We start from the raw sequence: 15,775 nt of genomic DNA, 5'->3' as shown, positions 1-15,775 counted from the left end.
TATACCTTCACATTAATGATCACACACATTCTGCAAGCTCAGCAAATTATTACTACAACTCATTCACTGAAGCAGACATAAATCAACTAGACAGATTGCTAGGAAATGGTTTCAGCAACAGTAATTTCCTATGTTCACCCTTCAGCATTGCCCCGTTTTTTTATAGTGCATAAGGACTAGGGCCCATTGGTGAGCATTTGTTTATTATTCAACTCTCTGTTCTGAGCAACAATTAACTTCTTGCCAAATGAAATTTTACTTGCTTGGAATAAAATTTCCTTTACTGCAAAGTTTGCCATCCCTTTGTTTCCTGTTGATTTCTGAGCACATTTCAAATTTCGCTTTGAAAACATGGTCATAACATTTAGGAAAGGAGGATCACTCTCAATATGACACATCACCTCCTTCCTTCCCTGCTTCTTGCATTTTCAGCAAGCCCTCGGCAAACCCTGATGGATCCAGCTGAGAGGTTGACAGGATCTCCTTGATAATATCCCATTGGGTTCATCGCATTGTTCTCAAGCAAGGCTTCAGCACCTGCTTGGGTTTTTTTTCCAAATCCTAGATGTCTGCACTTCTATATGAGCTGAGGTAGAATCATTCTGAGGTCTCTTATTTGTATCATACAGATGCTAAGGTCTTAGCAGTTACATGGTTCTGACAGCCATTGCTACCCTGGAGGCTGCCAATGCCTGAGATAATCCTTGACAGCCCCTTAGACATTTTTTCGGTCTTTAGTCCAAGGGTGGAGGCAACCACAATGTGTACAGTTCACACTTTGATGTCATGTCTCACCATTAGAGCTGCTCTGGGTAAAACCACTTCAGTCTCCATTGCTCTTTAACAAGCCTGTTGCAGCTCCCTTCAGTACTACAGATTTTTTGGCAAGCTTATCTATCAGCAAGTTATCTAGATACACACAAGTTTCCTGTAGATATCACAGAGGATGTGTTTGTTGTTTTTCCTCCAGACTTGGCTTCTGGATTACGAGGGAAGTGCCGCTTGGTGAAGATTTAACTTTGCCAGATTCCCTGTGACCTGCTCACTGGGGCCAGCAGAGCTGGGGGAGCAGGTATCCTTACCACCCTCAAGAAGCAAAGGCTTTTTTCCCCAATAAGCACAAATATCTGTTGGTACATTGCATTTTCTATTTCAGAATACACAGCACTCTCACAGTCTTGGATTGTCACCTGTTCTGCTCACTTTACTCTGGCATGCAAGCAGCAGCAATCTCAGTGATAATGAGCTGCTGTGTCGGTAGACGATCTCTCAGAGCGGTAGGGATCTTGTTCTGATTTGCTACAGCACCTTGTGTGTCTGCAGCTAGTACAACACAATTAGCACTGCACATATACTTTACTTTTTAAAGTACCTGGTTTTATTTTTGAAGAACATCCATTATTCTGTCTCTCGGATTGTTGCTTAGTGATTTCATAGATGTTTCTGCATTCAGTCACTGCTGTCACAGAATCATAGAATGGTTTGGGTTGGAAGGGACCTTTAAAGATCATCCAGTTCCAACTCCCCTGCCATGGGCAGGGACACCTTCCACTAGACCAGGTTGCTCCAAGCCCCATCCAACCTGGTCTTGAACACTGCCAGGGATGGGGCAGCCACAACTTCTCCGGGCAACCTGTTCCAGTGCCTCACCACCCTCACAGTGAAGAACTTCTTCTGTATAGCTAACCTACATCTACCCTCTTTCAGTTTAAAGCCATTACCCCTTGTCCTATCACTACATGCCCTTCCAAAAAGACCCTCTCCAGCTTTCTTGTAGGCCCCCTTTAGGTACTGGAAGGCTTCTCTAAGGTCTCCCCAGAGCCTTCTCTTCTCCAGGCTGAACAACCCCAACTCTCCCAGCCTGTCTTCAGAGAAGAGGTGCTCCAGCCCCCTGATCATTTTTGTGGTCCTCCTCCTGACCCAGTCCAACAGGTCCATGTCTCACTCCTTTGGCACAGTTAGCACAAACCAAAAGTCCTAATTTTTCCCACTGTAAGAAAGCCAAGGCATTTCCGAGGACACCGACTGTGTAGTATTGCACTCTCATTCAGTTCTTTGGTCATACCCAGGTATGGGATATGATTGCGGAATTGGGCAACTCTCAGAACTTATATCAATATTTAACGTGAAGCGGCATTAGGATTTTCTGTAATTGTGTGAACTGTAAAGGTCTTCTGTGCTTACTTGGGAAGGGATGGACAGGGTCTCTATTTTTTCAACTTAGCTTCGCAGAGATGACATTTACACTTTGGCAATAAAAATTGTACGAGCTGTAAAATGCACGAAAAAAATCACAACCATCAGAGCATCAGAGCAGTAATAGTAGCCAAGTACAAACAAAACTGGTATTTCGGCAACCAGTTATTATTTCAGGCATTGTCTCTGGGAAGCTACTTTCCTGGAAAGATTAACCCTTCATTCCCTGGCTCACGGAGCGAGTGCGATTTGATCCTAGTACAAGGTGAGGCTTGTACACTGCTCTACCCCGTGACACTCTAGCTCCATGGATCTCCTCCTCTCCCACGCTCCCTGCTCGCGTACTTGCTCAATTTTAGGGAATAAAAAGCGGTTCGCGACTGCAGCTCGCTCGAGCTGCAACCGCCACGCTGTCGCTTCTCTGCCTCCAGCCCTTCTGCTGGACCCGGGACGGGCTGGTGCGAAACCGAGCCTCTACCGACCCGGACCCAGGCAAAACGTGCACCGGGAGCCACCCCTTCGGCGCCGCTTTTCCCCCACCGACCCCCGCCGCCCTCCCGCTCCGCCGGGGCCTCGCACCGCCCCGTCGGGCCGGGCCGGGCCGGGCCGGGCGAGCACCGGGGAGGCGTGGCCAGGCGAGACCCCGCCCCTGAGCAGCGCCCATTGGTGGAGGCGGCGCGGGGACCGCCCAGGGGCGGGTCCGGGGCGGGCGGGACGGCGCCAGAGCCGGGTCGGAGCCGTCGCCGCCGTTGCCGCCGCCGCGGGAGGGCGGGATGGAGAGAGCGGCCGGGACGGGCAGCAGCGCCATGGCCGGGAACTACGACGTGGTCGTGGTCGGGGGAGGCATCTCAGGTGGGTCCGGTGGGGCGGCGCGGCCAGAGAACGTCCGCCGGCCTTTGCCCGGGGCATCAGCCCGGGAACGGTCCCAGACGGAGCCCGTCGTGCGGCGGGGACGGCACCGGTGCTCGGGGCCGGGGTGCTGCCGGCTGGGCAGCGTGGGGCCTGGGAGCGGCGGGGTCGGGGGTGGCTCGGCCCCGCGGCTGGGCTTAAGGCTTGGGCGGTGGTTAACGGGAGTGTCAGGTCTGCAGGGGCTTCGGATGCACCTGGGAGGGGAAAAAAAAAAAAGGGAAAAATGATCCGGGTCGATGTTTTAGGACGTATTTGTTGCTTCTTGCCTTGGTTTGTACTTCGTGCTCGTCAGAAGAGAGTCTGTAGGAAAACTGACTTTTATCGTGTGCACAGGTGCAGGAGAATGCAGGGGGAGAGGCTGGGACTTTCACATCCTGGGAAAGACGGGGTTTGGAAGTTGCGGGTTTTTAGGGTGCTCTTGCAGTGCTGGCAGTTGTATTCTTTTGATAAATACTGCAGAAAGACAGGTGGGAATATCTGTAAAAACAGGTTGGGTTTTGTTACTAGAAGTGCCGTGCTACAGACAGCCAAATTCCACTCGTGCGATGGACTCTTCACACTTTACTAGGAGATACTTCCCAAAATACTCTTCAGATCTACTTTAACACTAGCAAGTGCATTGTGGCCCCTGATCCTCATGCTTAAAAAAAACAGAAGTAATTGCTCTTATGGAACCTGACGGTACCTAAGATGAGAACGTTGCCACGTTGGAGAAAATCTGTGTTTGTCGTGTCCATCAGATAAATACTGTTTTAGCAGCTTTGGCCCCGTTTCAGTTTTCAGGGAGTCTTTACTTCACTAGTGATTCAGAAAAGGTGAGTTATGTGACTGAGTGACTTCAGTGATACTACAGCCATTATTGCTATAGGTAAAATTAATTTTCATTAGAATTGAGGAGGAGTCAGAGGCTTTCATTTCTTTAATCTGCAGTGAATTAATGCACAAAACAGCAAACTGTTTACTTAATTACCTTATTTCATTTGCTAAAACAACAGTAATTGTTTAAACAATTATTTGTGGCAATGTAGTTATATAAATAATCTGTAGTATCACTGAACAGAAAGAGTTTGGACCTAGTTGTGCTTGCTTTTTAGTTTTACCAGATGCCTGGGTATTCTCCTGCTAGCAGGAGTCATTTGGTCTTCGTCCTTTAAGGTTGCTGTAATGCACAGAGTGCCTTTAGGGAATTACCACCCCTACAGCTGATGGTGACGTGATCTTAATATGGTTTTTAGGGCTCTGAGAAGCATTTCTTCCCTTGAGGGTACCTTGCTCCTCCGGCTTTCCAACCTGTAGCAGTTTTTGGAAAATGCATCGAGCATTTCTAAGTGGTATCTTGTCTCACTAGTGCAAGAATCAGTAAGTTACTTCGGAACACTTACGCCTTGGATTAAAGCCTGGTGTGGAGTCTGAAATGGAGCCAAGCAGGAAATTTCAAGGCGTTACAGTCCCTGAAAATTTGTCAGTGGCATTAGAAAGACAAATAAATGTCACAGCGCTCTTGGGGTACATGAACATTTTTTGGCCAGCTGTAACCCTTATGTAACCCAATGGCGTAGAAATCAGTGTTTGCCTGTTACATATTAGAACAGGCATCGTTTTGAGAAAGCAGCCTTAGAAAAATGGACAATAAATACTTTATTTCATAATGAATCCATTTTTAATATACAATACCATTCATAGCTGGGCACAATAATTCCTTCAGCTCCTGGTTTGTTTTGCTTTTCACACAGCTTCTCTGTCGCTGCCAATCCTGTAGCAATATACCTACACCTCAGTTCTGTAAGAGGTTAGACAGTGCTGCTTTCCGGTCTTAAAAAAGGTCATCTGTATCTGAATTTTGGTTCTGGTGAGATGAATAGTAAAACATGCTCTAGGATGGACAGGGTTTCCCCTCAACATCTCTCTGACTCCAGTCTTGACTTGCTGCTCCTTATTTGTCGGAAGATATAGGTGCAGTTGCCTCATCTGGTAAGATTACTGTCTTCTCTCCTTCTACTGTATTTTAAATACTCATTACCTGATGCTTGCAAGAAAGGATGGGAAACTTTGGGATAAACTAGTTCTTTACTAGAAATACATGAAATGTATATCAGATACAAGCAAGCTGCTTGTTATATTAAGTGGGAGCTTCCCAGCAGTGAGACCGTGGCTTTTTAAAATATTTGTGCAGTATTTGCAAAATGAAGCTCAAATCCTGACTGGCACTTCTGGATTTATCTGTTCCTCAAAGTGAAGCATGGATTTGAGAGCCAGTTTCTGTACAACCTAACACACGTCTCTCATCCGTGCTCCTGGTCTCTCCGTATGGACACATCTGTACGTGGTCGTTCGCAGCGACACAGAATCGACTCTGCCTGTAGGAAGCTGCAATCTAGGGATGGAGAGAGCTTCTGCAAAGAGTGCTTCACAGTGGGGAAGCTCTTGGAAGAAGAAGTCAGCTCTGGTGGCCTCTACCGCTGAGCTTTTCCTGCTGTACCCTGTGGAATCATGTTCAAACTGCCCAGACTGCATCAGCAAGTACATTTGGACCCCTACAGAGAGGGAGCTGCAGAGCTTTTTTCACATGGGCGTCGTGCATGTTAAAAATGTGGATCATGGCCAGGAAAGGCCCCAGGCACATGTTTGTATCATTCTTAATGGGTAATGTCCCCTGTAATACAGTTAATATTAATTATAAGATTTTATACTCAAGCATATTAAATAAAATGATGCCTGAAGTTAAAGACTTTCCCTATACCCTCAGGGAGTTCTTATTTATATGCCTTGAGTATTGCTCCCATTTTCTATTTATAGGGTTTTCTACTGAACTGAAGAAGGTGTTCTGGTTTGAATTGATTTTGACCTTTTGCTTGTGCCTTTTGGTTTAGGCTATGCAATTCCCTCATTTGTTAAACACAGCAAGCTGACAGCACATGACGTGCCATGGATGCATGTCTGATTAATCGGCAGGGTCATAACCCTGACATCCCATCAGACAGTCCTCTGCTGCTTGAGTTAAGGGGCTACCACTAGTTGAGGACTAGGAGATTGTCATCATCTGTGTGGACTAACAGCTGTATTGACGGCTTCTGGAAGTTGTCCCTTTTACGCAGCAAGTCACTGCCATACCTCTCTTGATACGTTGTCCCCATCCCAGCTCCATTACCCGTTCCACAAGCTAAGGCTGCAGTTACAGGGTAATTCAGATTTTGGTGCCATAGCTCTAGGATGCAGAGTGCATGGGTGCTCTGAGGTATGAGATGGGTTGTGGGGAGGTCTGGGATGCTCAATCACTCTTTGGGGACTGAGCGTTAACGACTGGACAGCATTCAGTGCTTGGAGATTTTTGACAGAAACTGCAGATATTTCAGCTTGTCAGATAGAAGATAGCTGCTGCTTACATGTGACCTGTAATTCCTCAAAATTTTCCAACTGACCTTATTGGGGCATATTTTTACATGGATAACAAAATGCGCTGGTGACTCAAAGGCTACCTCCTTGCCAAATTTAAAGTTGCTGCTAGAACTACCAAAATAGGAATAAAAAAAAGCCATGAGTTTTCAAAATCAGATAATGTTTGTTTCCTGGAGGTTTGGAAATAGCCAGACAATTTTGACCAAGATTTTCCAGCAAAAAAAGAATCAGCCTGAAAAACACACCCTGAAAATTCAAGCTTAAATAGTTCAAAATTTGGCAAAAAAAGAGTAAGCAAAATACCCTAACTTTTTTCAGTGGGAAGTTTGGGGTATATTTTTGTGCCAGCCTGACCTTACATGTGAATTTTGGACACTGGAAGCCAAGTTTATCAAAAGAAGGCATGGAGAATTAAGAATGTTTGTTTACATAATGGAAACCAGAGATGCATCAGATATGGAGAAGTATGTCCAGAAGCAGGCAAGTCCAAGAAAACTTGTATGCAAATATCTTTTGGAAGAAATTTCAGCACATCGTGTTACAAGCACAAAGCACAAGGGAAACACAGCTGTAATTGAAATTTACACTGAAGATTATCATTCTTTGACATGGATAGTTCTTATTCCACGTAAAAATATGTTTGTTCTTAGCTAGAAACAAGGAGATCTCATGGGTCAACAAAATGGATGCTTAGATTTGCCAGCCGCATGAAGAAAACAGCACTGTTTTCTATTGCATTTATGGAGAGTCGAACAGCTACAAATTGTAGGAAAAGCTGGGATGTAAAAATAATATTAATTAGTCTTTATATTGAAATAAAACATATGATACACTATTAAGGCTTTTTTTTCTCTCTCCATGGAAGAGCATTATGTGTTGGCATCTCCTGCTCCACGGTGTGTGATCGACAACCTTACCACTTGAGCTACCTACGCGTTGGCTGTGGTCTCTGAGTGAAAGACTGAATAATGAGGAAATGCAGATTTTCCTCGCTTGCTATGATGGCAGCACAACTTATGTTGTATACTGCTCTGTTTGTTTTGACAGCATGCCAAGCTGCTGGTGGGTGGTAGTGTCAGATAAACTGTCAAATACACAGTTACTGGTAGAAGATAGAATCAGTCCCACCTGTGTAAATCTGGAGTAGTTTTCAGTAGATTTTTTTTTTTTCTAGTGTTACTTCTAAATTTACCCAGAATTTGATCTGTAGGAATGCAATAGCTGGTTCCTAAAACATAACCTTGCTTTTATCTCCTTACATCTGCCCTGTGCTGGGCTATGGCTACCCAGTTACTTCCCACTTTCTTTCTGGATCCAACAGGAAAGATGATAATTGGTGATAATATTGTCCCTTGGTACCAGAAATTCCTAGAGGCCATTTTGGGGGATGTAGAAATAGACAGCAATGTTCCACAGAGCTCTTGGTTCCCCAGGTACTGCTAGCAAGCTGACTGTCATTATGAGAAAAATTTACAGCAGGAACAAAACTATCAGATCCCCATGTAAAGTGTAATGGATGTTTTATACAATACTTGCAAATAAGTAGAAATGCTAGTTTCCATTTGCCTCCTTCATAATGCGTTCTAATGTTTTGCTACTAAAGATGCAAAACCTTATGATGTGGGGCATGGGTTTTGGTTAAGACTCTCCTTTGTGTTATGCTCAGTGCTAGATATTTAGTTTTGGCCAAAATATGGTTGTGATGTGTTCGTTATATAACCAGATGTAAACATTGTATTATTTTCATCTTTCATCATATTCTTCATGTGCTTTTCTATGGTAAAGGCATCATTTATAAACATTGTCTAACCCAGGGGCAACCTAAGTAGTCACAGCTGGTTCTGCTCCTGAATGAAGAACGTGTCAGGTTTGTTTCTGGCAAAAACCAGCTGTACACCAGCATGATTCACAGGTCAGCAAATTCAGAGCTCCTAAGAGAGCGCTGTAAACCTGTGGTTTGTCCTTGATTTTGCACCATGCCTCAGGCTTAGGTGAAAGGTGTTGAAAGGTAGGAAAGAGTAGTCTTGTTAGCTAGGTAAGAGTGTCATTTACTCCAGCAGGCAAAAGAAATAGCCAAGTAGTTAGGACAGATCTCTAAATATCCTAGCATAACAAAAACAGGCATGGGACAGGCATTATGTCTGTCCTGGGAATACCAATGCTGATGTTCTTGATATTTGTGGCAATGACATCGATCATAGTTTAGCAGCAACACTTTTTCACATAATTACTTAGTTGAAGATCACTGTTTAGCTAACAGGAATTTATTCTGCATACTGACCAAAACAATTATCAATAGTTAGAAAATGTGCATAATTACCTTAGGTGTTTCCATTAACTAGGTGGTATCAAACCATCGTCCTCTTAACTGATGCTACTCATTTTAATATATAAGGGGAAGAAGGATGCTGCATTTCTAACCCTGTGCTTATACCAGTTAACTTTTTCTGCCCTTTTTTTTTGGGGGGGGGGGGTGGGGGGGGGGGTGGTGTTTACTGCAATGGGCTTTGGACTTGAAAATCCCGGTGGGCGTGTACAGAGGAGTGGATTCATCATGGGGATACAATTCGGTCTTCCTGCCCACTGTGCTTCTCTTAACACTGTCCATGAGAAACTGTCTTTGTACCCTTCAGAACAAGGCTTGCATCTGTTGAAAGCATTTAGACAGTAGCGCCATTGAAACCAGTCAGAGTGGCTTGGGCTCAGTTGGACAATGTACTCTGTAATAGAAAATATTTATTCTCTTTTGGCTGAAATCTTTGCTGAATCAGCTGGATTATTTTTGCTAAAGGGGAAAAAAAGAATTGATGAAAAGAAATGAAAAACATTTACCTGAAAGTGACAAAATAAATAAAAGCAACCTCATCCACAATATCAAGTATTCTACAACAAGGATTGTGAAAAAGCATATGGAAAGATAAAATACAGTTTCTGACAAATAGAAAGTGATGTTATAAGAATAAATGAATGTAGACTTGTGATCTGCACTGTGTATTCTTGCTGGTTTGTGCAAATTTAAGGGGCTGTAATTAATTTTTTTTTCTCTTTTTTGTGGCAACTTTAAATCTTCAAATCCTTAGTCTGTGAAAAAAAACAGTTTTTTCATTCTCAGCCTTCTATATGTTGTTGCCCGTTAGTGATTTCTCTGGTCAGTCTGATGTAACTGAGTACAATTTAACTATATTTAAAAACTTACTTAAATACCATGGTGTGCACAAAAATTCCAATGAAAAGAAAATCAGGGAGTGGGGAGAAGGAGAAGAAAGAGGTGAGGAAGAGAGATTTTACCCTATGGTCATGGCAGAAATGTTTTGTGTCTCTTATTGACAGGTTCATGTTTACTTGGCAAAGAGACTACTAGATAAATAATGAGAGCTGATTCTAAGGTGGCCATTGTCAGATTTAATTACTCAGTTGTGTTTGGAAAAAGTTATGTTTTCCATCAGTGAAACAGTAAAAATAATTACAGCATTAACATGCCGTTACAGTGGAACTTTAATGAGGATATATTGACAATTGTCTTACTTTACCGATGTATATTAGAATAATGAGCGAAAAAGTTTTAAAATTATTCCCCTGCTTAAGATCAGAAGAATGTAGAGATTTTCCAGTTAGATTTTTTCCATATGTTACTCAATTAAAGCCTGCTGGAACACTACGGTAATGGGTTAGTTGTCTTTCACACAATGTATTTATCCCACTCCATATACAGTAGGGCAGATTAACAAGGATTTTATGAAGGAATGTTGTATTAGGTTGGTTTTGGTAAACTTTCAGCCCGATAGTGGATCCATAAATGACAAATGCACTGAATCAAAGCAATGGATCTAGAAAACCAGCAGACAGTTACCTTTTAAATAGTATCAGGTAACTTTCTCTGCCTTTGTTTTGCTGTGCTCAATATGGCACATACATAGTGGCCTCAGTCTGAAAGGTTAAAAGCTTAATGGTATCAGACTGTCATCACTCCCCTTCACTGCCCTTGCATGTTTTGGAGATGTTCAGCATACATCACGTAAGAAGTGCTGTCTCTGGGAAAGAATGCTGGTGATTTTTGCTTCTGATCATGGTGTATCAGTGAATCCGTTTGATGTTGTGGATTCACAGAGCCTAGATTTTGAAAAGTAGAATTACTGTACTATTACTATAGAATTACTATCATATTTCTAATAAAGTAACTTTTTAAAAACTCCCACCATTTGCGCTACAGAACTCGTATCTGCTCATATGCCCTGTATCAATCCTAGTATTGAGGCAACTTGAAATGATTCTCATAAACGCTACCCTTATAAACACTTCCCTACAAAAAGGAAAATATTTCCTACATTATGGGCTCGGCTGGGAATCCAGCTCGGGTGTCTTAAGTCCCAGTCTTGTGCACTACCTGTAGAGTTGAACCTTTCTCTCCCATGAGATAGAGACATACTTTGTTGTATTTTCCATCAGGCTACATACAAAATTCACTGTTGTTCAACATCAGTATGTTTCAGCCATGGTGTGTGTCTTTTAGTCTGCAGATTGGCATAAATTCATCTTCTTTTTTTTTTTCTTTTTTTTTTTTAACTGTATATCCAGTGTTTTGATGCACTTGAAACTGTTTTGCTTGATAGGATTATGACAATTTTCTGAAATGAAAGCAGCAGCAGTATGATCTGTGGCAGCAGCAATTCTGAGTCCTTAATAGCACTGCCGAATCAATAGGAATAGAGCTTTCGTGCACGGCGTCTTCAGACGGGGGGAGCTTGTTGCGAGATTGCCATAGAAACCCTTGTGGAGGATGTATAAGTCATCTTGCCTCGTTTATTCTCATCTAATAACAAGTGAATTTTCTACAGCCAGATACTTCAAATGAGGCATGCTTTTGGCAGGCTCCTTTCATCTTTCTGAGGCAAGCAGTATCTTTCTAACTCATAGAATTTGAGTGATAGTGTGGCCAGTGATTTGGGCTGATTTGGGGCTTTGTCTCTAGGCTGCACTCAGAGGAGGTGGAGGCAGCAATGGGGCACAGCAGCGGCCTCGGCTGTGGCGGCCATGTCTGTGCTGCGCTCGTACAGGCGTACGCAGGCGCGTTTTAAAATACCTTGCCTGAGTCTTGGCCTAGGCCTGAGAGGTCGCAGCCCAATCCTCGGTTTCACCCCATACGGCGTGCTCACAGGACGCTGTGGGTGTCCACCATAACCCAGGACGCTGTGGGTGTCCACCATAACCCAGGATGCCGTGGCTGGTGTCCGAGCCCACGTGTGGTGGAGGGCCGTGGCGTTAGAGCGGTGCTGGCGTCGCAGGAGGCCCTTGTGTTAGGAAGGTCCTGCCGTCCTCCTCGGCAGCGCCTCGAAGGTGCACCATGTCCTCTGGGGAAGCAGTGGAAATGCTGGCGAGGAGGTGGGAGGCCAGCTCCATGGGGCCTGAGGGGAGCTGAGCAGGCAGAGATGGAGCAAGGAGCTGGAAAGGAGAAGATCTCATGCCTCCCTCTCGTTCTCAGCCCGTCGATCAAACAGAAAAAAAATAGTCACTCTCTGGTGTCCAGGTCTGTAGAGGGTACTGCAACAGCGACAAAAGTCTTGAAAATTAAAGTTATGGAGAAGATAAAGGGAAAATATGCCATCTATTTAGAGGTTAATTGTATATCAAAAGCACGTAGGCTGCACGACCTGTGGGCCGCTTAAGGCATACTTGTGTCTGATCGCACCAGAATGGAGCTAAAGAGTGGGTTCAACAGACAGCTACACAGAGATACGCCGTGTGGGGGTGTTGTTGGTAGTCCTCCATTTTGAAAGAAAATTGTTTCCATGCTTTGAACAAATAAGTGTGTAGTAACAATCTCTAATCAACATATTTTGCATTGTTTTTGTTTCTGAGTCAGGCCCCTCTCCTAGCTGCCAGTAAGCCATCGCTGTCCCAATGTATCTTGTGCCCTTTCCCAGCTGGTGTAGCTTGGAAGCCTTTTGTTTGTTTGTTTGTTTGTTTTTGATCAGTGTCTAAGGTGACACTTGGGTTAACAATAATGAAACAAAAAACCTGTAAGGCTGGAATGCAAGTACAGTTTAACAAGCAAACAGACTGGAGAACCTCAGTCACATTATCATGTTCCTCATCCTTTAGCTGTCCTTCTTTATTTGGATATATCATATAATTAAGCTATAAACCAGTAATAAGCTTAACTTCCAACCCAGTCCAGTGCAACCATTATTCATCCTACATAGCTGTGGTGTGAATACAGCTATCATATACAGCATGAAATGATGAACTTAGGTGCTGAGGATTTGCATACTTTTTTTTTTTCATACCTAGGCCAGATTTTTGCTGCTTCATGTTCCATAGGGTGACATGTGAATGCGCTCTGCATTTTTTCAAGACTTGTATATCTACAGTAAACTTTCTTACAAAAGAATTACCCGCTCATGCCTGAGTGTCCAGTGGTATTTACACAGAATAGAGAAATCCAACAATTATTTTATATATGTAGGAAATCCACGCTTTTTTTTGTGACAAAAACTACTGTATATTTTGAAAAATTGGTTTTCCTCACATAAAAAATATAAATATTTGTAAGAAAATACTGCAGTTTGTGTTTCCAACATTATAGACTTGTGTCTTCTATGTTTATCTTGACAAAGAAGAGAACACCATCACCAAAAGGATTAAAGAATTAACTATAAAAAAAATTATGAAATGTTCTCTATAGACTTCCATGCAGGAAAAAAGTGATCAAAAACTACTGAAAGAAATTAGATCAATTTGTAAGATGTTCACTCCACTGACAAATGGCTTGCATTTTTAAAAATTAGAATAGTAAATAGATGGAAGAATTAAGTATACTCCTGCTCTAGCAGCACTCTAAAGAATATTGTGCAAGGATGTAAAGTTATTTTTAGATGAGAATGGAAATTGTATATATAATTTTTGTCAATGTAAGACATTTGAACTTCCTCAGTTCTGGTTTCCACTGAATGGTGTTCCACTTCCCCATTAAAAGATGATGTGCACAGAAGTTTGGGGGCTATTCTGTATTGTCCTCAGAATAAATGAGTACACTTAACGCTGCCCAGAACAATTCCTCTCCTCTGGTCTTTTCAGATGTGCGTTCTTTGTAGGCTCACAAACAGTTGCTTTTAATCACATTTCAAGGTAGTGTAATAAACATGAAAATAATACTGTTATTCCTTACTGCAGGGCATCTTGGAAGTTCTGATCAATAAGGCTGGCTTTCGTGTACTTAAGGAGGGGAAACAACTCCAAAGAAACAATGCTTCAGTGCCAAATTGGCCTGCAGGGCAATAGGATAATCTGATTTCACAAACTCATAATTGCTTTTTACAATTTCAGATCACATTTGTCAAAAGCAAAGAGGACTCCTGTCCTATTGAATTTTCAGTTGTCTCTAGTGCCTCCATCACAAAGTCCCATAATTAGATGATTTTTGCTGAGACCATAATTCCTTTTATAAAGTATCTACATACAGCCTGCTTGATTGCCATGGTCAAACTCCATTGCTTAAAATGAATCTTGAGAGTGAAGCAGACTTTCCTTCTGCATGTGATTGAGGACAACAGATAGCAATAGAGTGGAGGGTTGATGAGTGAGAGAAGAAGTTGGAAGTCTACCTTGCTGGAACATACCTATTTAGCATATTATTATTTCTATCACCTCAGCTCTGCAAGCCCCACAACCTGGGTTCTACCTTTCTATGCACTGCACAAATGAAGAGTAAGATGCTTGTCCCTTAATAATTGAGATTTTACTGGGTTTAAAATGCCAAAATGCTAACCTGAAGGAGAAAACATCAGTCTGTGAATGCTACTTATGGAGATGATTATAACATGCAACTAAGCAGCAGCCATATGATTTCTGTGGTAAGACGCCATGAAAAGCTTCTGACTTCTCTCAGGAATTTTTGAAAACGGTATGGAAATCTCTGACCTTGAAGCTTTGGTTCAGTTTTTGACCATTAATGTGGCTGATTATTGCCACTTGCTTTAAAGCACTTTCTCTTTTTCTGGCAGGTTTGTCGGCCGCCAAATTGCTGTCTGAGTCTGGGGTCAGTGTGGTGGTTCTTGAGGCCCGGAACAGAGTTGGAGGAAGGACGTTCACTATCAGGGTAAGTGCTTCATGAGATGCTGGACTCTCACTTGTGCTCATCTACGACGTGGCAAATGTCACTCCTATCTTCAAGAAGGGCAAGGAGGAGGATGCAGGGAGCTACAGGCCAGTCAGCCTCAACTCAATCCCTGGGAAGGCAATAGAGTTACTAATCCTGGATACCATTTCCAGGCACATGAAGGACAAGAAAGTAATCAGTCAGCATGAATTCACCACGAGGAAGTCATGCTTGACCAACCTAATAACCTTCTATGATGAAATGACTGACTTGGTGGATGAGGGAAGAACAGTGGATATTGTCTACCTGGACTTCAGTAATTCAACACTGTCTCCCATAAGATCCTCATAGACAAGCTGATGAAGTATGGGCTGGTTGAGCAGATGGTGAGATTGACTGAAAACTGGCTGAACAGCCTGGGCCCGAGGATGGGGATCAGTGCTATGAAGTCTAGTCAGAAGCCAGTAACTTGTGGTGTACCCCAGGGGTCAATACTGTGTCCGATCCTGTTCAACATCTTCATTAATGATCTGGATGATGAAGGGACTGGAGCATGTCTCCTATGAGGAAAGGCTGAGAGAGATAGCCCAGAGAAGAGAAGGCTGAGGGGAGATTTCATCAGTGTATTGAAGGGAGGGAAGGAAGGGTGCAAAGAGGATGGAGGCAGGCTGTTCCCAGTGGTGCCCAGCGGCAGGACAAGAGGCAATGGGCAAAAACTGAAACACAGGAGGTTTGAACCATCTGGACATTAGGAAACGCTTTTGCACTGTGAAGGTGACTGAGCACTGCCACAGCTTGCCCAGGGAGGTTGTGGTGTCTCCCTCCTTGAGATATTCAAAAGCTGTCTGGATGCAGTCCTGGGCAATTGGCTCTAGGTGACCTTACTGGAACAGGAGCGGTTGGACTAGATGACCTCTGCAGGTCCCTTCCGACCTCAACCATTCTGTGATTCTGTTTGGTTTGGCATTGTTAGCCAGAGAGTAGAGGGGGAGTAGAGTTCCCAAAGAAGATGGGTGTCTCAAGTTGCCATCACTTTTGTCAAGTAATAGAGCTCTGTTTGGACAGGTAGCATTGCAATATATGTCAGTGGGCTTCTCTTGACAGGAGGTGCTTTAAAATTGGTCTAGAAGCAACTCTGAGAGCCATCAAGTGGGATTGGGTGCCTAACAAGAAGTGTGT

General features: G+C 43.3%; 1 protein-coding gene across 1 annotated transcript in view; it reads left to right on the top strand.

Annotated features, from left to right (window-relative positions):
• Positions 1-2,938: 2,938 nt before the first annotated feature.
• LOC126053168 (amine oxidase [flavin-containing] A-like) overlaps positions 2,939-15,775 on the top strand; it is a 39,761-nt gene continuing 26,924 nt past the window's right edge. Inside the window, exons 1-2 of the mRNA XM_049835002.1 lie at positions 2,939-3,048; positions 14,502-14,596. Coding sequence (XP_049690959.1) covers positions 2,970-3,048; positions 14,502-14,596 — 174 coding nt within the window. The 5' untranslated portion in view covers positions 2,939-2,969. The remainder of the gene's footprint in view (positions 3,049-14,501; positions 14,597-15,775) is intronic.

This window comes from Accipiter gentilis, chromosome 32, assembly GCF_929443795.1.
Source record: "Accipiter gentilis chromosome 32, bAccGen1.1, whole genome shotgun sequence".
Lineage (NCBI taxonomy): Eukaryota > Metazoa > Chordata > Aves > Accipitriformes > Accipitridae > Astur > Astur gentilis.
Note: the sequence above shows the minus strand (reverse complement) of the source record. Positions and strands in the feature narration are given on the sequence as shown.